At 38.2% G+C, this 27,902-nt stretch overlaps 1 protein-coding gene across 1 annotated transcript in view; it reads right to left on the bottom strand.

Annotated features, from left to right (window-relative positions):
• Positions 1–27,902, bottom strand: part of NELL2 (neural EGFL like 2) — a 142,228-nt gene continuing 114,326 nt past the window's right edge. The window contains exons 16-20 of the mRNA XM_042816304.1: positions 18,309–18,449; positions 6,902–7,095; positions 5,817–5,993; positions 3,499–3,723; positions 1–806 (exon numbers count right to left, since the gene is read on the bottom strand). Of these exons, the coding sequence (XP_042672238.1) occupies positions 756–806; positions 3,499–3,723; positions 5,817–5,993; positions 6,902–7,095; positions 18,309–18,449 (788 nt within the window). The 3' untranslated portion in view covers positions 1–755. The remainder of the gene's footprint in view (positions 807–3,498; positions 3,724–5,816; positions 5,994–6,901; positions 7,096–18,308; positions 18,450–27,902) is intronic.

Consider the following 27,902-nt stretch of genomic DNA (forward strand, 5'->3'; position numbering starts at 1 on the left):
TTAAGGTAAGAGAAATATTTATTTAAATTTGCACAATAACGAGCTTATACTGAACAAATTCAATCAAGAAATAATAGTAAGTGCAGTAAAACAAGGAAATATTGATGACTTTTCCCATCAGAAAACATTAAGAAGCCATGCCTGTGCATTACAGTTTTTGTTTCTAGTTTTTTTTTTTCAGTGTTTTTTATTTGTTTATTTTTTGTTTGTTTTTACAACAGCTTGTTATCTTTTTGTTTTCAGCGCATATACTGTACATATCACATCTTAGCTGCTATGTTCTCCTGAAGGCTTCATCCTTTTACTCAAACATCTGCTATATTCTGCTGTGAACATTCAAACACATTTGTGAAGAACCAATTATGCTTAGGTAAAAATCTCTGCATCTGGGCAAGTGTTGGACTCTCAAAGCTTTGGAAGACCCTGTAAGAGCTCCTGGTTGACTTTGAATCCTGACATCACTATAGGTAGCATTGCAATGTGTCACTTTATACTCACCTAATATCCTGCATAATGAAGTCAGACAGCCAGAAAATTTGGGTCTGACCTCATTCAGAGGTTTACACATTTGAGCTTGTCTTGAGTCCCATATATTTCATTCTGATTAAAAATTCTGAGTTCATCACATTTCTGCACTTTAGATGGACCAGAACAATTCAATTTTAGTTTTAATTTTGTACAATTTTTGGTCTAATGGTCTGTTGTGACAGAAAATTCTTTAACCAGAAACTGCTTGTGAGAGATGGTTGTTGGTGTCACAGTTCCTGAAGGCACTGTGGATCCACTGAGCAACAGACGTGGCCGTTCTAAAGGAAGAACAAAGAGAATTGGAACATTTAGCATCTTGTACAAGCTCAGTCAATTTAACAGTCTCAGCCATTTGAAAACTCATATCAGATTTTAAGGTATAGTGTAAAGTACAGATGAATACAGATTTTGAATATATTCATGAAATTCTTGTTGTGTCCTTCTGCTGTCTAAGGAATAGGCTACGATAATTCTTTTAATTTCTTGGTTTCCTGTGGCCTACGTCCCAAAGCTACAACAGTCAAGCTCAAAGGAGCGAGAATCAGCAGAAGAAACACTCCTCCCATAAAGGTATCAGGCATTTGCCCAAGTAACAAAGCTGTTGAACAAGGCAGGGCAGCTGGGAGTTATTTAGATTAGACAGAAGGGACTCTGGGTTTTATTTAGCATTGAATGTTTCAATTTGATTCTTCCTGGCTGCAACACCAGCAAATATTAATCCATGCCGTTTTTCCTGATAGCCTGGACATTTTTCTAAAAATATTTGAAATTAAGGGTACCTATTACCTATGGACATGATTAAACTACGAAGATTTTTTTCCTACTTTTTGGCTACTTTCTTCAATTGAGTCTTACAGTGCAAATAAAATTTGTATTATTTTTAAATTGGTACAAATACATTTAGTTGACTAAACTGCCAGGAATAACTAAAGACAAAGGTCTGAATCATTTGAATATTTTCTTTCCCCTGTTACAGAAGGTTAGACAATCCTAATGTTCACCTTCTTGTGATTTGAAATGGTTTTGTGGCTAATTCTGCTTTAGCTGAAGCCAAGCTTTCTGAATTCTTAAAGGATTTGTGTAAACCTATTTTGCTATAGCTTGGTTAGAGAGGCTTAGCCTCGAGCTTTGACCTTCAGTGTGATTCTCTGCAAGAAAGAATGAGGAGACAGGGCAAACAAGAGAACTATAAAATTGGGTGTAGCATTAACCTGATCTGGAGGAGAGAGCTTCTTGTGTGCAAAACTACAATATGAAGATGCTACCACTACAGATAGTGAATTTCAAAAAGACAATTGCTCAGAAGAGAGGGGGCCAAAGTGCTTGCATCTTCATTGTTAAGCAGATTCTCGTCCAAGCTGTTTTTAAATCTAAGGGTCTGGCAGAGTATATGTTAACATCTTCTACATATTCACAATGCAGCAATATATTTTATTAGACTATCTATGTGTTTACATGGAATAGAAATTAGTCCATGCTTAAAGATTCAGTCTTTGCTGAGACTCAGAGTAAAGGGCAGAGGGGAACAACACATTGTTGGCCACCTCTAGAAATGGTATGTTATTTCTGCATTGTCAATGATTAGTGCTACAACAAGAACACATTTCCTTGCACTTAATCTTAACTGTTTTACATAAGAATCATGCATAATATTTTGTTTTACAGATAGGGAAAATGAGGTGCAAAAACCTCAGAAAGCCACCCAAGCCAAACTGCTAGGTCACTTTTTGTTTCTTTCTAAAAATTCCATTTTTTCCCTAAATTTCATTCCTCCAAAAGTATCTCCTAGCACTGGAATTGCTATATTGCACCAGCTGCAGTTCTCACTAATATGGGTTTGTGCACATAAGCCTGTTTCGACATCCTCTGAGCAGCATCTGGCTTTCTAAACATTAGCCACTGTCAGATCACAGCACTTTCTCCCAACCACCCACCCGTTCTGACATTAAGACAAATGCCCAAATGTTCTCACACTTGGCACATACTACTACCATAGTAAAAGAACCACCTCCCAACAATAGCAACTGCTGCTTCATGCAGCATAATGTCAGAAAAGTAGTGGAGGAAGGTGCTGCTTGACACCTTCTGCTCCATCATCAGTTACTCCCCACTTTTCTCAAAGGAGGTGTTGAAGTCAAATTATTTTTATGTGCAACCTTCTAAGTAGTTAATGGTACCAGGTGCTAGAGTTTGGGAAGTCTCTTCCCTGGATAGGACATAGGATAAAGACCTTGATGAATTTCAGTAAAAATTAAAGATATCTGGATGAATCCTGTTGCCTCTCTCTCCTTGTCTACTGTGGGATCACTCTTTTTCATTCTTCAGTATTGGTTCTACACCATACTGGGTCTATTTTTAATGGAAAAACTAATTTTAACATCTTTTTCTCTCACAGCTTTAGTTCACATCAGCCCAGAGCCATAAAAAAAATTCTCTCAATCGCTTCCTTTGACTACAGAAACTACTAAATATTCTCTACATCATGAAGATTCTTACTAGTCATTTTAAAGCAAGAAAGCTATAGAACTGTGTGACTAGTCCCATTATTCTCAAATGCAATGACTATTCTCAAAGAACAAATCAAATCATTCTGAAAACTGTAGTATCACACAGAATGCATTTCTTGAAGTTTAACCTTACATATCAATTTGTTTCTTTATATATTTCCCAGATAGCATACAGCTGTACAGTGGTTCTTGACCTGAGCTGTTGCGAAAAAGCCAAGCTCTGTGACTTGTGTGCAGCCCACTGCAGCATAGGTTGTTGCTCTACATCTGACCTGCTAGCACATTAAACCATCATTCCAGCACATGCAAAAGTGAAGTTAGCAAAACTGAACGTTTTTACAGTAATATCCTCTGCTTTTAAACAAGTGCAGACATCAACTGACTGGACGCAATGCATTAATATTTATGTGCACAGAAACAAGCTAGAAAAGCAGCATCTCAGCTTAATTTTTATGCTCCTTACCTTACATTGGCAGAGTGTGCACTCTGTGCCATGCTTTATCCAAGAAGACCCAGTGAAGCGAACAACATTGGTTTCATCCAGGCAGGTTTTAGTGATGTCATTACGGATGGTGTCCGCTTGGCAGGGGTCAGCGACACAGCGTGGGCAGCACTCGTTCTCAGGGAGGACACTGAACTCACAGTCCACCTCTGGGCATGGCAAGGGCCAACAGTCAACCTCTCCCTGCTGTTGAAAAACAGTATGAGAACAAGAGAAAATTACTAGCTGTTGTTTTGCTTCCCTGCCTATTTCTCTGATTCGGCATTATGTTTGTTTGCTGGCTTTTCTCTATCTGGTCCTATTCAGAAGACAGTGTGGAGAACACTAGCATTTATTGCTTGTGGGAGACAAAGCAAGCTGGTTGCTTTCTCTGCTTGCTACCAGGTAAGTCCATTAGACTTTGCACCAAGCTGCAGCTGAACTTCTCCGTGGACCTTGCAAAATACAAAATATGGACCTGTCCTTGAGATCTCTACTTGTATGAGAGACAGAAACCATAACAGGTCTCACTATAAAAGTGCTTTGAAGTCTCCACTTCCTCAGTTCTTTACTTCTATTGAGATTGTTAGTTTCCAGTACAATCCCTCAACTCTTCAGCTCAAGGTAACGTTAGAGCTTATATGTTCTGAGGTTATGGCTTGGCTAAGGGTGTTGAGCTACCAGCAACCCAACTGAACAGGGAACATCACAGCATTCTCAGCGAGAAGACCTCCACTGGCTTACTATCCATTTTGGAGGTTATGAACTGATTACCTGGCTTCCAAACTTAATCATGATTTCTGCATGTTGCATGACGGGTTCAGTACAGAGCATGAAAAATACAAAAGGGAGATGTGCTTGGGGCCAGCATGTTGTTGGAGAAGTCACTGTACACCTGTAACAGACCTTAAGAAGTCTGATTATTCACTTTTTTTACTAGAAGTTGGGAGAATTTTCATTCAATTCTGGAGAAGGGACAAAGTTGCAGATCTATCAGTCAAAGGGAACAGTTCACTGATATCATTAACACCAGTTTGTTTTGGAACAGATCTGTCTCTGACCTCCAACTTATTCAGCTCATCCTAACAAAGACTGTCAAGAACTGAGAGGGGAGGAGAATAGCATTTCTCCCAAGGAAAGAAGTGTATTCACAAAAGTGAACCTAATGCTTTGAGGATTATGAGTTCAATACCAGTACAATAGCTGAAAAAAATCCCCAGAGGTTTGCCATATCTTCAATTTTACACCTCTTGTTGCAGAAACTATTGTTGAAGTTACTCCATCACAGAATTCTCATCTGTATCAATTTTCCTCTCTTTTTGAATCACATGATAGAAAGAATGAAAGCAATCTTAAAACCAGTTACTGATCTTGATATTTTGATTTATTTTTTGTAGTGATGGACACGACAAGGAGCAGACAATACATTGTCACCTAAAAACCACTGTGACAACAGAAAGAATATAAGCTTTATAAGAAGTAGCATCTTGAATAAAGGGACATCTATTGAGATCCCAAACTGTCAGGAGTTTTTTGTTTTGTTTCTAAGACCTCTAATGAAACACCTGGGAATCTATTTTAGCAGTGGCAACACTAAAAGCAGTGTCTACAGAAATGGGTTTCGGGCTGTTATTCTTGGTACACTGACAAGGAAAAGCTGAACTAGGCTTTACATTTGGAGATAACTTGTGATAAAAGCTAGTTGCTTTTATCTTGGGATTTTTTTCTGTCATGGCAATTCCCTGTGTACCATCATGCAGTACAGGTTTGCTAAGACTATGAAATACCTGCCCAGGAAAAAGATCACAAGCTTCAAAAGATAAATTTTTTCTCAAACCTTATTTCATTAATATGAAGAATGCATCAAGACCTATTAATTTTTCTGTTACTGGAAATGTCTGAGTGAATAAAAATGTTTTAGTCTGTCAACATCTTTGAAATTATCAACTGTGATAATGAATACAAAATATAAATTAAAATATCCCTATACAGCCTCATCAGCCTCTGAATGAATGAAAACATGAGTATTACTGCATAGGTGTCATACTCAAATGACCTACATACTTTGCTAAAACAATCTTTGTGATTAAATAATTTCTATTATGTCTATTATGTCCAAATGCATTTTTGACTGGAACTTAATAATACTGATAAATATCCATGAAAGTCAGATTTTGATTATACACATACTCCAGAGGGATCTAAATAGATGTTAATATATGAGAATGAATATTCAGAGATTAGCACATCTCATGTCCTTTTTTTCCTCCTGCTTATTCCTCTGTAATCAGGAGCCTTACCAAGCAGCGACACTGCTGACAGTTTTGTATCCAGGAGTCACCACTGTTGTAGGAAAGCTCCCCACTCTGATGTAAACATTGACTGCTGAGCCTTGGGTCACATTCAGGACAGCAAAATAGGTCAACAGTGGGATTTTCACAGTCACAGACCATTCGCCGGCACATCACGTATCCACTCTGTTGTTGGAAGACAGATACAGAGTGATGGCAATCTGCTTGACTCCTACAATTCTTGCACCAAAATTTGATTTGCTGGCATGACTGTAAACCACTACCAGCTTGTGTGTTTTTCCACAATACAATACCTTTGTTGAAATACAATTCAGAGAGTTAGAAACCACAAAACACTCAGTAACGACCATAAAGTTCCCCTGTTATCTTACATAAATCCTTTGTACAATCAACTTTCAGACGATTCTAGCCTAAGGTGGTGAAACTCAAGCGTGTCTTTACCAAGGGTCAAATTTTAATGGATTGCATAGGGCTATATCATTTTTATATGGGCATGGCTTGAATCACCTGCTAAACTTCTAGATCAGTTCCCTCTCTTTTATAATTATTCATTTAAAAATGATGATAGCTAGTGAGAAATTAAATTCATGCCAGTGAAAATTGAATTTCTGAAATGCTCAGGATTTTTTAGCAGTGTATTGGCTCTTCAATCTTCATTTGCATTTAGCTTGTGGGCTTTCTACAACAAACATCTGAGAAAGCTAAGCAGAGGCAGCACTGACCTCTATTTATAGCCATCTGCTGAAGATACTGGTGTCAGTCATCAACACCAGTTTGTGCCTGGATAATTTCTTTGCATGAAAATGCCATTACTCCCACCCAGAAAAGATAGGCAGCATCTTTGCTAACAAAACAGTACTCTTCCCCTTCTGCCAGTATTATATGAGAAACTTCATGGAATCTCTGTTCATGCAGGTTGAAGGGAGAAGCTGTCCCCAAAACTCCATTTCTGTGAAGCACCACATACACAAATGAAAAAGCACCTAAAACAGGAATTTCACTTGAATCACATTATTTTTCCTGTCATCCCTTCCACCACGTTTGCAGAAGCAGCTGGTTTTATTTCAACTGACCTGGCACGAGCAGACAGAGCATCTGTCGTTCTCCAGCACCCAAATCTGACCATTGTGCTTGATTCTGTCTTCATGGATACAGTCTCCTGTGCAGTTTTTGCCATGTGGACATCGACAGTCATACCCACCATCCAAGTTAAAGCAAACAGTGTCATTGGCACAGCTATGCCTTCCAGTTGCACATTCATCAATGTCTGAAAAAACATGCCGTGTAATACCTTTAGACTGCATTCAATTAACAAAAATGTTCCTGTGGCAGCCAATATAAATGATTCATGGTCATTAAAGCCTTTAGCTGAAAATTAATTTGCACTTCACCAGCACAGGGAAAAATAACTTACAAGTTCACAAAAAATATTTTTAAAGTCACATCAGCTCTAGAAACATCATATATCATCGTCTTCCTATACATCTCAAATGAAATACTGAATAAGGTTTTTAGAATAAAGAAATCACAGGAAAGACAAGAGCAAAAAAAACCATGCAGATCCCTAAAGAGCATTAGTTTGTGGCAACCATTCAATCAGACGTTTTCAATCAAACAAGTAAAGCTGCAAAAACCTGTTTTCGAAACTTTTTGCTGGCTCTGTCTAGCACATTCAAGTTCACTTGCTAAGAAGTTAATGTCAAAGGTGACATCTGACTTGTATGTCCATTTAGGTAAGAACTGCACCATTTATTAGGGTGTACAAGCTAGAATGGTTTAATTATTCAAGTTGCAAAGACATCTATAGCCTTTCTGTCTAGCACAGAAAAAAAAAAAAATAGGAATGCCTCCAGTGAATGAAGGTAATTGACTTCAAAACAACTATATCACATAGAGTTCAAGAGCACCTTTAAAGACTTAGTTCATCAGTGTACACTCAAAATTATTTTGCGTGGGCTAACTTGCAGCACAAATTAGCTTATATTTCAATAGTCTTTACTGAGCTTTTTCAGCTGTTCATCTGGAGGAAAACTATCCGAAAGAAAAAAAAAAGCTTTGAAAAGTCGTGAAGTAAAATGCCATATGTGATAAAAAGTGGAAACACTAGAAGATTAAAGATCTATGGCAATGAAAAGTATCAGTGCAGCGAGTTCTATTCCATATAAAATTTCACAGGAGTCTGGCCCAGGCTCTTAATTAAAGTTCATTAAAAAATAGTATTTAGCTGTCAAAGACAAAATAAACAATACCATCACTCATATATCTTTCAACATCAGCACAGAAACTTAATACTCAGCTTTGGGTTCAAGAATGGAAATGAAACCTCCAGTTCAACTCAAGCATATTCAGATAAAGAAAAATATAATTCGCTTATTTCAATTCCATGTGTGGGTGCAGTCAAACAAAAGTAAACAAGTCACTAACATGAATATGAATTGAGATGAAAAACAGCAGGGAAAATATTAGAATTCTGTTGTATAAATAAGCAGCATTGTTGGTTTCCTTTAAATACACTGTGTAATAACAGTGCATCTCAAAAAACTGTTTTGCAAAATTACTCAGGATTCCGGGAAGGATGAGGAAAATCTCATTTGAGAGGAACTAAAAAGAAATGGATTGTTCCTCTCTGAAAGAATATCAGCAAGAGGGGATGTACATAACAAAAAAAATAATGAATACCACAGAGAAAACATATTGAGAGCTTTTGTTCTCTATATAATTGAATGGGCAAGAAAGGGGACAGTAGATGAAAGAGGAAGACAACAAATTCAAGTCTGATAAAAGGAAATAGTTTTTCTATACCATGTATAAACAAACTATGAAATTCACTGCCACAGAATGTTGTTAAAAGGAAAACAAAAAGGTTACAAAACTAGTGAGAATATTTAAATTTACAATGCTAGCAGATTTTGGAAGAGAAATTACATTCCATATATCCAGTTTATGGTGCCCTCATTTACATATCAAATTTACCCAAAATAAGCAAACCATCTCAGTTCTCCACATCTCCTACCTCAGTCTCTTCTGATTTTTATGGAGTTGGATGTTGTCTCAGTAGGGCGAAAACCAGCCAGGATTGTGAACCCAATTGAGTGTGGCTGTGTGTATACGGAAAGAACCTGAAGAGCTGAAATGTCCCAGGTACTCAGACAGGGAAACCCATCCTTACTAACAGCAATGATACAGAATAAGCTGAAAAGATGGCTGTGTGGAGGCTGTGCATTCTCCAGCCTAGAATGTTATCAGACAAGTGACTAAAAAGAATGGTTTAAGTGATGCTGGTCTATGCAGAGCAGAAGGATAGAAGAATTGTCCTTTTCTTCCTCTTTTCTTTCTCTTAAATCCTTACAACTTAGCAATTGAAAATTAACATTTTCATAAGTACATGTCTAGTACTCATTCTAACTGGTTTTAAGTTATTCAGTGAAGAGAACAAACACAGATTCCATTAAAATGTCATGATTAACAGTGGGATTCCCTTAATCACTGAAGCCCATTTTAATAAATTACTTTCAGATTTCCGTGTTCATTTGCTTAAAACACTCTTTTGTACAAAGCTTTCACAATGCAGTTGTCACAGGTAAATAATATCAGTACCCAACAAGCTGTACCTTAACTGAAAGCATCCATATTATGTTCCCTTTAAATAACAAACACTGACCCTACAAACACTACCTCTGCATTTGGCACTTACGTCCAAGTTCCTTTCACAATCTGGCCATTGTAAGAGATTATTTTTTGCACCACTGTCTCAAAGCTTGCTGAGGAACACTGATGGATGCATCCTGGCCAAAGGTTGAGAAATCCTGTGTCTGAGGGGCACAGATGGACAAGTCCAGGCAAGTCCTGCTCAAAGTTGGCAAAGCCTTTGGACTAAAGATTTGCAGGCCAGGGGCAACCAGAGAGAGATAAACCAGGCTGAGAAGCAGTCCTTTGTGTGGGCTTATCTTGAGGAAGATGGCCTTCTCAGGGGGTGCTGCACATGGCTCTTACCCAAGTACCCAGGAATGCCACGTTGGCAGAAGGATAAAAAAGGGACCAACAACCACGAGGATAAGTGCCCGCTTGCTCATGGATTAACTCCCCCTTCCCCCTCCCCTCTTTCCCTTATGCCTTTTTTTTTTTTTCTTTTCCATCGTGGGCGGTCACTTATGCATCAATTTCAAGCAACCTTTGAGAAACCTGGTGGTGTATGAATCCTTCTTTGTTTTTGGCTCAAAGCTCGCTTCCTGAGGCATTTCTTCCAATAAGACTCTGACTTATCTTGGAGATGAGAGGTGGGTGTTGCTGTGTGGCAATCAGCATCACTGTGTGGACAGTTTCACATCTGAAAGCATTTCTCTGGAGCTGTTTGCCTTCGGAAGAGAGTGTTCAGGACTGTTTACTGGCAGAAGATCTGGCCTGTGACTCCAGCTTGCTATGGGAGATTAGGGGATGATACCATTGTATCCTGTGAAGGCAAGATACAAGTTGGTGCCTCACTGCTCCCTCTTATCTGCTGGCAAGGCCCGGAAGGTGGGAACAAAAGGAGTTCCTGATGAAATACAAAAGCCAGAAGCTGCCTCTCCAAAAGCAGCTGACTCAACTACTTTGGGCTTATAAGTAAGTTTGTATTGCCATTGGGAAGTATCACCATTGTCACAGTTGTCACGGTTGTCATTGTCATCATCAACTGAACAGTAACACCCAACGACCCACCACTACTGGAGATCAATGACTGAACTACAAACCTACAGAGACTACCCTGCTTTTATTTCCTGTCTTTTCTATCGCCCATCTTCCCTTCCCTATCTCCCTAAATGACAAGGATTTGTAATAATCTGGTCAGACCAACATTTGACCCGTTGTGTCTTAATCTCGCCACTGGGTATACATATATCAAAGAACCTCCTCTCCCTCCAATAAATTGGAGCTGGACACCCATGAGGGAAAGGTTTGTGAGGATCATTTTTCAACACGGAAATGGTAAGTGTGCTGCTACAGTAAACAATTGGCTCTAGTATTAAACAGAGCTCATACAACACTGAACATTTATGAAAAATCCCTGAGTTGTGGGGTTTTTTTCAGTTGTTTGATCCATGAAAATGAATATTTGGATACTACCATTTAAATACCCCAGGTCATAGCCAAAGCTATTTCAGTTTTGACTGTAACCTAATCAAGAACAGCAATGTGTTTACAGAGCAGCAAGAGAGACACAAACCTGCATGCATGAAATTCTCATCTGCTTTATTTACCTACATTGAACTTCAGTCATTATCTGCAAACACACACAAAACATCCATACCAAGTAAAATATTGTTCAGCTTTTTTAATCTGAATTGACAGTGGATGGTGAGTGATGCTACTGACATCTTATTTACAGCAATAACCAGCTTTCCAAATTCCACAGCCATATGTACAGGGTACACTGGTTCTTGCATCTTTTGTGTCTGAAAAGGGTAGCAAAAGAACTACAGATTCCTTTTCTGCAAACCAGCTATAGAGTATGCTATTATCTGTCCTATATCGTGTTGGTGTTTCTTTGTGGTTGTTGTTTGTTTTATTTTTGAAGAAACATACAACTCACTTCAGGCTATTTACAACACATTGCTTAGGAATCCAGCAGCTTGTTTTCTACAGCATTACAAAATTTAATCTCAAAAGACTTGGAGGTTTGACTTAGAACAGAAAACAAAAAAATATAACTAACTATCCAGTGCTGAATTGAGGACTAGATCTAATTTGCAGCAGCAGTGATCTGTAACATTTTTAAGGGTTTCCCTGGGTACAGCTTAATAAGACAAAAGACTACAGTGGGTGGAGAAGTAATGATAAATGTAGGTTGCTCTGAAAGTAATGCCTCCTATTTATTTCCATGGAAACTACACAAGTTACAAGAGTATAAAGACTCAATTTGATAAATCAAATTCTCAGCTACAAAACACAGTTTTTAAACATATTTGCCACTTAGCTGTGCATTAACACGAGCCTGCATCCCATCCTCATAAAAATCTGTACCAGAGGAGGTGACTCACTGTCCCTGTCACCACTGCTGGAGTGCACCATCCACTACCTCACTTTGCACACATCCACTGTTTGATCTCCATAAACATTCAGCGTCAATGGATGGCAGTGGGTGCCATTTTTTTCCACATGGATGAATTCAATGACATACCTTCGCTTCACCCTCGCTCCTGTGTCAGACATCATTGTGTCAGACTGCCCCTCTGCTGCCTTCTGTAGCACAGCAACAAAATGAATGGAATATTGGTGGGAAGGTTCAACATCTACTGCCATACCACCAACATCTGCCTCTGGTGGCGTGGGGCAATATAATAACATGGAAAGTCTTACTTCTGAAGCAATTCTTCCACATTAATGAAAGCTAAGAATTTATTGTGTCACAAGTAATTTGATGTCAAAACAGTTAAAATACTGGACTAAATCTATAGAAAATGGTGACAGTACCTAGAGTGACTAAACTCCATTTGTAATATCTGAGTGTGAGGGCAGAAAAGTCTTATGAAAACAGAAATCCTACTTGCCCCGCCAGGCTGAAACCTATAGTTAACAGATTTACAGACACTGCTTGGAACATAAAGTCATAGAATGTAGCAGGGAAAAAGCAGTATTTGACTTGGTCATGAGCAGTGTGCAGATTCTGATTCAAAATGCCAGTAATGAATAGCTACTCTGTAATGATGATCACAATACATGCAATTTCTTAAATTTAAAAAGCCATATGAATTCTCTGTCATAGTACTGAGTTTCAAAAGTGGACTTATATTAAAATGCAAAAGTTTTAAAGATAAATTAAATCTTTATATGATAAAAAGGAAGACTACCTAGAGATGTATATTACAGATTCAGGTTATACCATACTAAGACTTCAAAGAGAAATATTGTTGATATAATATACTACTTTTATTTGAAAACTCTTGCTAAGCTCTTTTGTATGACGCATACTCTGAAAGGAACTATCTTGCTTGGAAGAAAAGGAATCAGTCAGTCGCAAATTTATAGTGGTTTAATTAGTAAGTAATAAATGGCAACAATAAATGCTCAAGTTGTCGTAAATGAGGGGTGTCCCATGAAAGTTGTCAAAGAATGTGTGCCAGGACATGTGCTGCCCAATATACTTAAAAGTCATCTGGAGCTGTGAGTGAACAGTGAGATGAAAAATGTTGTTGTTAATAAAGTATTGAACGTATTGAAAGTATTGAAAGTATTGAAAGTATTGAAAGTATTGAAATTGTCGTGAATTTCTTGATTTCTTGATAGTGATTGAGTAAGTGATAATAAGAAATTCAATTGATGAAATTGATTATAAGACACAGGGGGAAGTATCTTTTCAAAAGTCAGTATTTCAGATCTATAATGGAAAGTGATCTTGAAGCTACTACAGAAAATGGCGGCACAATACTCTTTTGGGCAAAAAGCAACCCAAATATAATACTGATAATAACAGATGAGAAAATGTGCAATAAACTCACAAGGAACAAGAACAAGGCAGCATTAGAAGAAAAAAGAAACTGTGTACCTTGCTAGGTATTGACAAAGGGCTCAGAGACATGCTCTGATGTAACTGGTGGAAAGCTGCAGCTTTTCCCCCTCAGATGAGCCATCCAGACTTAAATGCATGGCATTCACATTAAGACAGAAAAAAAAAACCGATTTCCCCAGACATATCTTCATGGCAAAATCTCTCTGATATCACTGTGATGTATGTAAAGAGAAGATGAACATCTTGATCACTGAGACATTCACTGTTGAAAGATGGGTTGGGATGGTGGGCAGTTTCTTTGCTCCGAAAGACACTCAGTTACTTCAGCTCTGAGAGAAAATGGCTTCCTCAGCAGGGTGATAGTACAAGGATTCCCAGATACTTTTTGCTTAAGGCAAAAAGAACCTTCTGAGCAGAAGGTTTGGCTTCTCTCCTTGTCTATCTCAAATAAATTTATTAACTGATGCAACCATTCTTCAAAGTGCAAGTGAATTATGAATAATTTATTTGTAACTTCATGCCAGCCAGCTGTCAGAGAGCTTGGCAGATGTGGAAGATGAAGAGCTGAGAATTCAGATGCCGGTTAAACCAGCTTCACAGAAATGTTGTTTCCCAGTTTTGATACAGTAAACATGATCAGTTCACTGTCTCATAAAATGTACTGGTCTTCTGTTTTAATAGTCCTCTAATAAAACTTCAGAAATTCTGCCAATTTCATACTCTGCCCACACTCCTGAATATTTAAACGCACGTGTCTCCAGCTCTGCATTCTCTCTGCTGATGATTGTGTTCCCAAAGCCAAAACGAAGCCTTAATGCCTAGAGTTCTGTTTGAGGTGGAAGGAATGAAATTCCTCCCTGTAGTTTTAATAGTTGATATTCTGTGACCATGAAGGAAGACAAAAGGATTTTCTTGATTTGTGAGTTCCAGTAAGATTTCCTGCTGAAGTGATTCTTTATTTCCTGTCTCCTTATGAGCTTTCAATAACAAAGCTTCTGTTAAACACGACAAGAACTGTAGAAAAATCTAAGTGTGGTCTCTAAACTGACAGTGGTTTCTCAAACACAGATCTCAGGCATTAGTTAATATAGCGGATGTACTGTGAGATGAATTCAGACATCTCAAAAGTCAGCAATTGTTCTTTCTTCCAAATCCAAGTGACCATTTTGGATTTTGTTCATTGCTGAAGAATAGAGAGAGCATCCTATTCCTGCAGTGTACATCCATATCTCATTATTCTGTGTTGTGGAAAAAACTGTCCTTGGGGAGACCCAGCCCTCCATGCAGACAGGCAGTCTGTGCTGTTAAACTGGAAGTAGGATACCAGTGGTACTAAACATAAGAAGACATTTCAAAACAGAAATCCTAATCTGCAGGTTTACATGCAGATAAATCCTTGCAACAAAAAAGATGCTTTTTGAACTGGCTGGAACATTCCAGATCAATACTTTTCAATCCATTCATTCACCCTTCTCTCATTTAAAGGATTTGATACCTGCTCAGAGTGAAGATATTTTGCTCCTACATTCTGTATAAACAGCTGGTACCTGCCAGATACCCTTGGCAAGTCCAATAGGAGCTCATTAATTAGGTGAGCTACTCTTCTGACATGGAATTATGCAAAATGTACAACAGCTGATGAGGTATAACTTGCACTGCTTCTGATTCAAAACCAATACAGCCTCTCTAGCTGATCTTAGAAGCTGTTAGGCATTGCAGGTGACAAAATCCAAGGAATCAGGATCTTACACAGAACTGCAGCACAAATGTTAACTTGACTTAAATGTACTTATTTTAGGATTTGCCCCTCCATGGTTTCAGTTGTTGAATGCAATGAAGCTTGAGGCTGCAATATCTACCATCTCTTTTATGAAATAGTACATGAGAGACAACTTTCAGATCATCAATATGACTGAGTAAATAAACTATAAAGAAAAGCTGCAGGGGGGTGAGGAGGAGGGTACTAGGTAATATACCATGCTGAATGCTATATTTACATATATATATAAAATTTAAGACTTCCCAAAACCATGCAATTCTCAAAGGCTAAGTGGCTAATCTTTCTCTGCTTTTCTGGAAATAAGATAATATATAACATAATTATATTTCTAAAGGAAAAAGCATCAATGCTGCTAAGAGTCTGAAGCTCTACTGCATTTCCCATCTGCATTTCCCATCACTTCTCACAGTAATTGGTATTGAGACTATAGGTCTACCCAGGAGTATAACATGAAGTGAAACTAATAGCAAAGGAATTTCCTGGTCTTCTGTTGCCTGCAGGTACCAAATGAAATAGGATTATAAATTTCTAAATTCAAGTACAGCATTAGTCAAAATACTCAGTATTCTAAGTAGTGCCAAGGATGCAGTGGTAGCCAAACTTAATATCTGTGCAAAATTTGGCAACAATTATTTCAGGCACTGATAAAATCTAATGCTACCAAGGACTCCAACACCAGACAGAAATTTTTAGTAGCATGTCCTGTCTGGACCATTTCCTAAAGAAAGGTGCGGTTTGGGTGTTAAGCTAAAGTAAAGTTCTTAAGGAAATGCTCCTCTTCCTAACAGAAATGTTTTCATTTGAATCTTTCAAACTGGAGGCTTTGCTGGTGGAAACCCTGTGACTAACACCGATCACAGAACTCTGTGATCAGAACTCTGTACACAGAGTTCTGTAGTACTATTGACAAGCATCTAGGGAGCTCAGACGGACCCAGATTTGAGGCAGAACATATAGAACAATCAAGAGAGAAAATAATTGAGCCCACACTTCCTTGGCTTTAGAAGTTTTTCTCCAGAGAAAGAGGGAACTTTCTTCAAAGCAACTAAAATTCACTGAAGATAAGCCAAAGACAACAAGCCTATTATGCAGTCTGTATAAACGCTGTATTGAAGTAGACTGATTAGAAAGCTAAATCAACAAGCTCTCAAAGAATATCTCCTAATATCCACAAGGCTTAAATTCTTTGTTCCACTAAGAAAGTAAGGTGAGACCAGTTCCTCTTCTCTGCAAGTCCGCACCGTTCCATCTACAATTCTCCAAGCTGAGGTACTTGCATGAACCAGAAGGTCGCAAAGGACATTGGGCCTGGATGCAGCAGGAAGCTCATACAGCTGAAGGCAGCAAGTGGAGAACCAAGGTTTGAAATTTGAGATTAGTACAGCCTGGAGGATATTCCTGTGTTACAGTGAGTGTCAGAAAGGTCGTCCACCAGTCACTGAGTCTAATCACCTCTAACATAGGGGATACTGGAGAAGTGACACAAGAAATTGCCAGATTGTCTTTAAGCAGAGGAATCTCACTGTGGAAAGATCTGACAAGAGAGAAAGCAATTGCTTTCACACTACTGTACTCTGCTACTGAAAGTTCGGCTTTCCAAACTGTAATAAATTTAAGGCTACTTCTCCAAGTTTTATCTTCTGTTTAAGTGTTACACAGTGTTACAGACTTCAATTCTATAAAAGTAAAATCATGCTAAATAACTGTCCCTTCTACATACGTGTAGCACTCTGCAGTTATTCTTTCTTGGCTTTTCCTTTGAGTAGAAATTGTTGCTTAATTGTTGCTTGTTTGTGCACATCTTAACAGAGATACTATTAAAAACTTCATACTTTCTGCTTCATTCTTTAGTTCATATTTCTTGAGATGACACATGCCACACCACCATGTTCAGTCCACAGGACAGATTTCTTACTGATGTTAAGATAAAGCTTGGGCTATAGAACTTTCTCATAAATGCCTGGCCATAATGCTCCTGTGCCAGAAGTGACAGAAGAGTGATGTTGTGATCAGAGGGATCACAACTTCTCCAGAAGTCCTTATACTTTCCTGTCTTAACACCTGGCCAGCTAACACTGACATTTAGCTAGTTCTTGACAAAGAAAGTTGGACTTACGAAAGCAGTAGCTGACTGAAATTGCTGATTCCTCCTGGGAATCAGACTTTCAGTTGAGGTGAAAATGTGTTGAAATAAAGTATTGATAATGGGGATACTGAAAAGGTCATTCTCACTGCTTGAGAACTGTCTGTGTGTCTGCCTTAGTGAAATTAATTCAATTCTTTCCCTTTGGGACTGATGCAGCTCACCAACGTGAGTTTAAACAGTAAGATGGCAAAGCTTACACTGAGCACTGAATATTTAGGCATTCACAGCCACAAGGTAGAAAGACTCCTGATTTTGCCCTAAGTAGTCCATGGCAAAACAGACTGGTTTGTTCTCTTATTTAAGAAAAGCAGCTTTTAAAAGAGGAAGAATTTTTCATACTAAGAAATCCACGTGTGAAAATAGCTGTGTACTAATCTGCTGTTCTCTCCAGCATTTTTCATAAACAAAGGAAACCTTCCCATCTACTTGTCCCTGTCGACCTTTCATCCCCTATGCCCCATATCTTGCCCCATCTCCAAGTCCATTGTGCTTTCCATTTTATAAGGCTTTTCTTCAAATTGCAGCTCTCTAAGAGGAGTTAGTCTCCACACAGGAGAAGCACCCCTGTATTGACTGGAGTGTGGGTAGGGGTGTCAGGGTCACAAAAACATCCTTGGTAGCAGGAGGTGTCTTGATCATATGCTATTTCAGTGTATAAGGAGTGAAGCAGGAGAACAGAGGTCTGGATTAGCGCTCATTTCTGTCTCAGAATCTGACATACAAACAGATCACCCTGGAGTGATAGATTATAATGCATGCTGTCAGCCCGTGGGAAATCACTAATGCATAGAAGCAGATGTAGGGCCCATGAGACTGTTCTAAGCACTGTGCCTGAATATATATTATCTTAGCAAGTCATAGAAATAGCCAGTAATCCTCCACCTAGTGTTAGGAATATTCTTTTTTTTTTCCTTTTCCTTACAATGCTTGTTTTGACTATGATTTCTTTGGGTCAAGGTTTAACTGTCATTGATACAGTACCTGCGACAACTTTTGTCCACAATAGCTGGAGATACTAGACACCACTGTAATTCAAGTCATAACACCCCAACCTTCTTAGACACTGACCTTCACAGGATTCTCCACTTGGTGAAAACATCCCATTGTCATGGTAGCCATCCCTGCACTCACAGTGGTACCACCCTGGCAGATTGATGCAATTAGCACGGCTGTCACACTGCACAAAGCCATCGGAGCATTCATCAATGTCTGGTTCAAAAGAAAAACAGAAAAGAAGAAAATTCACATACAGGAAATTGCTATATGCAGCTGATGCAAGAACAACTTCTCTGGTGTTTCATGGAAGTATTCTGATTATAGCCACTTAGATTTCTAGAGTTATTTGTTACAGCATTGTGAATCATTCCCACAGAAGGTCTTGGCTAATAAGGTTGGCCCTGCTAGCTGGAGTTCTGCTAATCCCAACTTAATGTTTATATATTAGCAACTCATTTCATCACAGTATATGCTCAGTAATACATCATTTGTGTAAACTGTCCACAGAATGAAGAAAGGAAGATAAGAAGAACCCTTTTGCTGAGTACAGGCTGCCTGATAAAACTTATTTCCGGCACCATATCAAAACATTAAATCTTTACTGCCGTCCTTGTTCATGTTCCCAGTGTCACTACTGTTAAGTCAGAAGAACTTCTCACTAGCTTAAACCAGCACTGCTGACACTCAGCATTGTTGACTGCAGTCTTCTGTCTCACTGTCAAAGAGAACAGCTGGGATTTCAAACCAAGGCTTAGATCTTGAAGATGAAACACAACACTTTCTCCTCCACCCAGTAACTCCTTTGGAATGCTCATTTCTTAAAGAAAAACTTATACTGATTAAACTTTATAGTAATGACCCACAGTGGAGTGGATGTCTGGACACACTTGCAAGGTCCAAAATCCATCATAGGCTAGCATCCTTCAGACAGCTGAATTCACGTACTTAGTAAAGTAGAGAACTTTGTCAGATGTTCATATCCAACAACTTCAGTTAAGCAGTAAGTCATATTAAGGAACAGGTCTCAGAATTAATTAAAAGTTAGGGAATTTCAGGAGTATTTAATCAAACAGGGATAAAAATGTGACCTTCATTATCAGATTTAACATATTATCACTGTGTTTTATGCAAAATCTACTTGAACAGCAAGTTGACTGAGAGGTGCCTATAAAATAGACACAGAGGGAGACAAAACACACACACACTTCCTTCAGTAACAAGAAGTTCCACGCATTTGAGTATTGAAGAAGCCTTCAATATACTCACCATGCTGGCCAAGTGAAGATTCAGCCAGGAATCTTTAAAATTGAGAATTAAAATGACAATTTGAGTTTAGACTCAAACTCCTAAGAGTATCTCAGCAGTTGACCTAGTTGTCCTCTGGGATGAAACTACAGAGGAGAGATGTAATGTGACCACTGAGATGTAATGTGACCTGATGTGACCACAGGTAAATGTGCCAAAATGCTGCTCACAGTCCCTCTTAGCTTGCACTTATGGCATCTGTTACTTTCAAAATATAAAGTATAAAATGGATGAGAAAAATCAATCATGAGCTTCAATAAGTGCCCAAATCTCTTGTTAAGAATACAACTGTACGTGACAAAGATATACTCATTCTACTCTCCTATGAAAACTATCTAAAAATACAGGTGTTTTTGTTGTTGTTTGTTTCATTGTTTGCTTTTTTTAAAGGCTTGTTTATCCATCCTAAACACTTCATGCCACACCTGAAAGAAGGGAAGTTGTTGAGTATTGTGGGGGATGCCTACAAAACTGTAAGGTATCAACCTTTGTTGGTGAGTTACATTCTTCTTACATATGGCAGGAAAGTAGGCACGATGTGCCCTGGGTATTTTATTCACATGCTAAATAACCTCTGACACAGTTTTTCATATTGAAAGGCCCGGACAGTCATCTCCTTGGAGTAACCTCACTGCCATAATATGAGCGTGTTGATTTTTAAAGCTCTGTAGTTAATCGAGGAAATCCCATTAGGAATTTCTGTTATTGCATCAGCCTGATTTTCTGTCACCTGCCTTTCTGACCAGATGCCCCCTGTGTACGTCATCAGTATTTATGAGAATGAAAATGACCAGCACCTCTACCGGAATATTGCACTAGGCACATATTTTTGCTGCTATGTGTACCACAAATTAAGTCCTAATCTCTATTGGTTTAAAACACAAGATTTTCAACTCCACTGTGAAGTGCAGGATAATCATGTAAGTAGTCCTGCTGCAGGACTGAGCAATACCAAATCCCTGCAACCTTTAGCTGCTCTGGGTGTCTCTCCCTAACTCAGTATAAGCTCTAGCCTTTTTCTTATGAGCAACCGGGGCCAGCGGGACTTCAAGAGGGTTAGCGAGATTAGAGGGAGATCAATGGAAATTATGTTGCTGTAGAGAGAAGAGGTTGGTTTGCAGTTTGTGCTTTATCCTCTGGTATTTACTCACATGCCCACAAATGGTTTAAGAGAGAGGGAGGGGAGGGGAAGGAAGGGGAGGGGAGGGGAGGGATTTCTTTCCAGAAGATCACTTACCCTGGGGAATACACAGTCTGGGAGGAACTTGCCCAAGAGGACAGACCGTAAGTTAACCTAAAGGTCTGGGATCATCTGCTTATCACAGTATAACTTGCTGGGGGTGGTCCAAGCCACAAGCCCCAGAGAATCAATGAAGACTGCTTTTTAATGTTATTCAATAGCACACATTAAGACACTAGATAGCATGTGTCTTCTTCTGCCTCCAGTCTTCCTCTGGAAAGTGGAATTTATTGGTAGTGAGGTGGAGGATAGGGTGTTATTCAGAGTAAAGTAACAGACATGAATTTAAGAAAAGCTATGTTCCTCTCTTCAGAACAATTTATTTCCGAATCTCTACATTTTATAATTGTGAGCACAGTATAGCAGGCACAGACTGAATATATTCTGCTGTTCTTGCTTGCTGATTATTCAGAAAAATGAGCCTTGAATGTCATGCCAGTATTGGTAAACTGACAAGAAAGGTAGCTTTTCTGTATTTATTTGAGAACTAGCTGACAAACTCATATCACAAGAAATATTACTTGAGATGAAATGCTTTTACAGATGCCAATAAGCAAAGTAATATACTCTTCTAGTTTTGTTACAGCTGCATGCAAAGTGGAGTGGAGTTATGTGGGAATGCCTACTGTAAATAGGAATCATTGGAAGCATATCGTCAGTCTTTAAGAAACATCAGATTGTTCTCAGTTTGTTTGCCTAAACCATTCAATCGGAACCATTTCTGCAACAGTAGTGAATAATTCACTATTCCTTACATGGTATCACAGCAAACATAGTCAATCAAAAACAATTTCACTACTAAATTGTTAGGAAAATATGGCATATGTTGTAGGTTTCAGAACATAGATGTTACTCACACACAAAATTTCATGCTAAATATCCCAACTTACATTCTTTAGTGTAGCATTAGCTCTAGCAGAGACTTTCTCTGTAATGGAACAAAACTCAGGTAAAGTCACAACTGTGTTAAACAAGTAATTGCAGCAGAAACTTATTTTGCAGAGCCAAAGCACAGATTTCATGGAAAATTTTCTTGACATTTGGATAAAAGGATTTCTATTTTCAAATGGGCATAGCATAGCTCAGGAAGTGCTGTAGAAGTATCTACAACTGGAATGATCTTATTAGTATGGAAAAAACAGCAGAAATTATTTTCTTTTCTGTCCTCTGATGAAACATCCTCTGATGAATCATCTTGCAGCTGCTCAGTCAGAGGTGTGAGCTGACAACAGAACAAAAACTGATTGAAGTTTTGCTTGGCCAGTGGCTATGGTATATCAGTGGGCTATATGGAACACTAACCACACTAATGAAGTTCTGTTTGATGCTGTACAGGCATAAAAACGAAAAAAAAAAAAGGCATAAAAATGAAACACTGCTTTATTGAAGGAAGTTACTAAAAGGGCTTTCTATTTTCACTTCTGAAAAAAAATAAGATTTTTAAGTGCAAGAAGAGGAGGCATGTGCTTTTTTTCATTAGGAGCTAGTGGCATTTGTAAGTAGATGGACAAAAGTCTTATTCTGTATTTGCAAGTTTTCCTCTTCAGCTAGCTGTAAGAAGCTGGGGGGTGGGGGTGCAGAAGAAGGAATGCTATCACCATCCAGGATCTAAAAGAGAGATAAAGAGAAGATAAATCTCTTTATCTTATGTTACAGAGCAAATGGTCTAATCCCAGCCCTTAATTTATGGAACAACTCCCACTGACTATCACAGAGGCAGTATTTTCTCTATTTTTCAAATAAGCAGCACAATTGCACATGAAAAATCTGCCACCCCACTCATGTGAGGAACCAGGTTTGGAACAGAAAGCAGCACCAAGCTGGTTTGTGGCTGGAACCTTTGTGCCAGGTGGGAGGGCAGCTATGCAGCAGCACCTGCTGTGCTCTGTTCCCACTCCAGGGCACTGCATGGCAGGAGATTTATGGTTCCAGCTCTTGATGCACTGTCTTGAGAACACAGATGTGTGATTCACAGAACACCAGGAACACGAAGACCCCTCTCTACCTGATGTAACTCATGAATGCACTCAAAGCAATACCACACACACCACACTGCCACATAACAAGTTACAAGGGTAACTTGTTATTGCACACTTATGTTGCACAGGATTTGGTTTTCAAAGATTCTGTTTTTCTCCTGTGCATTTTTCTTAAGCTTAAATCAGTCAGCCTGGTTATTTCCATATTTTGCTTGTTATTTCCGTATTTGCCATTTTTCAACTGGAAAAAAACTCTCTTGCACCTTTTTGCAAACTAAATACTCACTTTAATACAATAGATACAGTGACACATTTTGAAAGTAACTATACACTTGGTTCCCCTGGACATGAAAAAATGGTCATCCAAATCACATTCTTTATACTTCATAATCACTCATTTCCTGAACTGTAGCATCAGTTTCAGTTATTACACCCTTGCTCTTGGGGAGACTGAGAAAACCCTGCTCCCTGAAGAGCAAAATAAGATCATTAGCAAATTATTCACTGGTACAGTAGGAAAAAAAGGAAAGCTAGCAGTCTGATGAATATTATTAGAGAATTTCTGTATAATAAGAGCTTTTGAAGATGGAAAGTGGTATAAAATTGCCAATTTGAAAGCTAGCAATACTCTTTCATCCAGCAATTGGACCAAGCTCTCTAATGTGGTCAAACTGCACTCAACAAAGAGCCATGGTGTGGTGGGAGATGGGGTTTGGCTATACATTTCACGTTACTCATTTCAAGACTGAAATATTAATCACCAAATTCTCCTCTCAGAAAAGCCTACATGCCACCATCAAACACTAAGTTAGAGAGACAGAGAGGTTTAGTCTAAAAATCCTTTCTTTCACAAACTGCTTTATCCAGTCAATACAAACAAAAGGTCCAACAGCCTTCTGCCATTAAGAATGAAACATCATATATTCAAAGCTGCGGATATTTAGAATTTAGTTTTCTATCTATCATGGAAGTTTTTCTGGGACAGTACACACATGGCACTCAGACTGCCAATTAACAGACTCTCAGTTGCAGTAATCTCTCCCAGTGCTAATTGGGTTATTATCACTGGATATATTTATAAGGATTAATAAGCAGCCAGCAACTTCTATAACATTCAGTCACTACAGTCTTAGGCTAAACTTGAGATCTCATTTCAAAGGCAACAGCTTTTCCATCCTAATAACCTCCAGAGCCACCTGTATCCCAGTCCCACAAATAAAATGCATATACACTGAAAGAAAAATCCTGTCAGAAACACATTACCAAAGAATTTGCTTAGGGTACTAATAAGATGTTGAAAAAGACAAGTCCTCGGTGGTTTTTTTCCTGGGTACATGTGGAGTCAGACTCTGATACGCTTTTGTGTTTGTCAATGCATTTTCAAGGATGTTATGCCTGACTTTAGTACAAAAGAACATGCCCCAGCTATTCAAACTCATGCTCAGATAACAGAATGCCCAGTAGGATTAAGATGTCTGGGTTATCTGATCTTAGTAAATATGCATGCAAGGGGGAAAAGGCCTTTCTGAGTGGGACAAAATAAAAGTTCTGCATAATGTATCTGCTGTCAAAACTCAGCAGCTTTGAGAAGGATTCATTATCTCTGCAGTAAGTTCTAGAGTCCCATATTGAAAAAGAGATAAGCGTTTGTGTTGGTTTTCATGTTATAGCAGATTTCTAATGTGAAGATAGTTGGGAAGACTCTGCTGTTTAATCAGACCTCTGAGCTGAGAACTTATGGAGAAAACAGATCCCAGTGGAGAACTATAACAGCTTAAAACTAGTTCAATATACCGGAGCTATCTTCCCTTGTTAAAATATCAGCTTTGGGGATTTTCATCCCACTACATTCCCATATACTGCATGCATATACATATTACATGGAGGAATTTTATTTTTTTTTAACAAAAGCAAGAATACAGAAGCTTAAGCTGCTGTAATAGTCCAGAAAGATAACAGTTACACCATAATCCAAAGTTACTTAGAGTGCCTTTTAAATACGTTTTGTAAAGTCTGATCGTCATCTTTTCTTCTGTTCACTGTTTCTTCTAACAGTGCTGCTGATCCCCAAAGGAGATGTTTCCTCTTTCATTAATGGATGTTCTAGAGCCTGCTTGTGCTTACAATCTTGCTTTGATTTTTTCAGCTTCCAGTAATTCTTTAAATGTATGTTATAGTATCTTGAGTACTAGTATATGCTTTGCAATGTATGAACCCTCACATCAGAATTCCCATTAAACTAAAGAAAGCTCATAACACAGATTACCCACAATTTTAACCTCGGAATACCATAATTCCATGAGTAAAAGGACTTGATACAGCATTAGAAACATCAGTTATCTGAGGTAAACCCTTTGGAGAACTGTGAAGACCCTGGACTTTCCTCTTCCTGCTGTGAATTAGGTGGTGCAGGGAAAAAGGTATTTTGAATGCCTTTGGAGTCGCCACTCTTATGCCTATGTCTCTACATTGCTCAAACTCTTGCAGAAATTCGGTCTGAGTCACTTTAACACCATACTTTGCCACAAAGGGCAGGAAACTAGAGTTGGGGTTAGAATTACCACATTAAAAACTACTCCAATAAGTTGTCAGTGTTGCAGATATGTTTTTCACTGCATATTTCTAACTGTTATGATGCATGAAAAAATAACTATAGTTAAAACAGGGTTTTTAAAATGTTTTCTTTTTTTCTTTTCTTCCTTTTTTTTTTTTTTTTTTTTAATTCTCACAAGAGCATGATTGCATTTTTTAAAATACCGTGTCCATGGAAAACTAATTTAGTTCCATTAATGAAAAGGAAGCAAAATGTGATTGAGGATGTAATACGGAATTATAGTTCATTAATTCTTCAAGTATGTAATTTTCCAGACTCCCGATCCCCCATTGATTTCTGCACACCCCCATATGTCCTGCTAAATGCCAGCAAAAAGAAATTCAATTGTGTTGTTATTTTATGTGTGGCAGTGGCGGTGCTCCAAAATTAGATAGAAACATTATGAAAGGGAATTTTCCACTGGCTGCTTCAGCATGCAGCCCTGTTAACAATTCTTTCTTGTCAAAAATTGATCAATCACAGGCCCCACAGATAACTGAGATTATGACAGTTACTCATTTAACATCCAATATCATCAAAAGATGTGACATTTGTAGCAAATGAAGGTGATAATTCAGAACACCTAATTAGCCATGATGAACTAGGTGCATGCATGAATAGTTAAAAAAAGAGAATGTATTTTTCTATGAGATTCTGTGAAACCAATTGTGTAATCCCCATTAGAAAGTCAGGGTAACTGAGAGGTGTGGGGTTCCTATTGTTAGACATTGATGCTAGTGTGAGGTTGCCTTCACTTTGTCCATAATTCTCACAACAGCACCTTAACTGTAATAAACACTTCTATTTCCCTGTTTGCCCTTTCTTGAAAAAGTAACTTTTTCTTCAAGATAGAAAAAGCACTTCTGTACCTTGACATACAATGACAAAGCTACTTTAGATGCATACTAATGTTTGGAGGTGCTGCAGCTCTGTTTGCAAATGTTAGGAACTAGACTAACACACTCATGCTACTCCCTAAACATGTTGATTTCTGGATACTAAAAGGCTAGATTAATTTGTCCCAAGAAAGATTTACTTTAGCCAGATGTTCTCTCTTTCTTAAAGGTGGGAAGGAGCACTGTGAAGATCTTGAGTTTTCTTAGTCATAATGGTGAGTTGTAAGAAGTCATTCTATACCTTTGAACCAAGTATTCAACCAGCACGTTCTCAGCTTTGTTTGGGTTCAGCTCTGGTATGAATTACAGTAATTTTCCAATGATCCAGTTCAGTTCAACACAAAATTTTGGCTAGGGCTTGATCTAACACCCTGATCTGAAATTGGTCTTCTGCTGGGTCTTCTACCCTTTAGAAAGGTTCATAATTTTAAAACATTATTCCTTTCATCTCCTTTCCAGTGACTTGTTAACATGATTCACAGTTCACATACTCATGACCACTAATTTACACTGCTGCTCATGCAGCATCAAATCAAGTAGAAACTGTACACAGCTGCTGAACCACAGCAGAAAAAAAAATAGAAGGTCTTTTCTTTGCTTGGGCTATACCCATATCATTGCAATATGTGCAGAGATTGCACACTCCCTCATGCTGACAGCAAGAGGAAGGGCTCCACAAGGGTATGGTGCAATGACTGGCACTGTAATAGATTTTAATTCCACTAATAGTTAAATGTAATTCATAAAAGAGAGACCCTACAGTGAATTATGAAGGCTCTCTCCATTTCCCTTGTATAACAGAAGGACATTCTATTATAATGCTGCCCAGCTGAACTATTCATATTCTATTTATAGATCGTTGTATTTTAAGACCCTAATTGAAATTTTAGGTTTCATATTTTGTAAGGAAGGTTCTTTTCTGCAGAAGTAATAGCTAAGTAGTGGATACATTTTGATGTTTTTAATAAAGAACAAAACTTCCTGTCCCCTCATATCTTTTTTTGTAGCACTTTCTTTTCCAATTCTCTCAATTTTTTAAGCTGCTACAGACAGGACTGTAGTGTTTCAAGAGGCTAAAGAAAATATAAATATAAGTACTCATATTTGGCTCTAGAAGAGAAAAAAGAAAGGTCTTTTGTTATTTAAAACTGACAGGGACTCTGAGGCATGAAAGAAATTATATACACCCAAGAAAGTGTGTCAGGCAAGGAAGATGAAGGAAGAAAAAGATACAGAAGGAAAAAACATCTTAAAAAGCATCTTTCTTAAAGATCTTAAAAAGACTACAAAACAGAAAGAGTGAGATAAGTAGGTTTCATTCCTCAATCCAGAATGTTCACTGAACCCAATATGGGCATTTTATTTAATTTCTGTCAAAGAGGTACTCTGTGCATGAATCTAAGCAAAAACGTGAAACAAAGAGAAGTTTTCCAACCTTCTAAATTCACCAGCCAATGCCTCACTGTTTGTTTTTGAGCTGATTTTTCATAACCAAGACAATAATCAGCTGGTAAATGGGACCAGGGTGACTTTCCTTTCTCACACAGCAGTCGAGTAAAATACATTTCATTTGCAGAACACAAGCTTTCCTGCTAGCTTGCTGCAGATCTCATTTGTTTATTCTCACAGACAACTTTTTAACCTTTTTTTTTT

Source organism: Centrocercus urophasianus, unplaced genomic scaffold (assembly GCF_019232065.1).
Source record: "Centrocercus urophasianus isolate 14NV4802_14NV808 unplaced genomic scaffold, USGS_Curo_1.0 seq_15, whole genome shotgun sequence".
In the NCBI taxonomy this organism is placed as follows: Eukaryota; Metazoa; Chordata; class Aves; order Galliformes; family Phasianidae; genus Centrocercus; species Centrocercus urophasianus.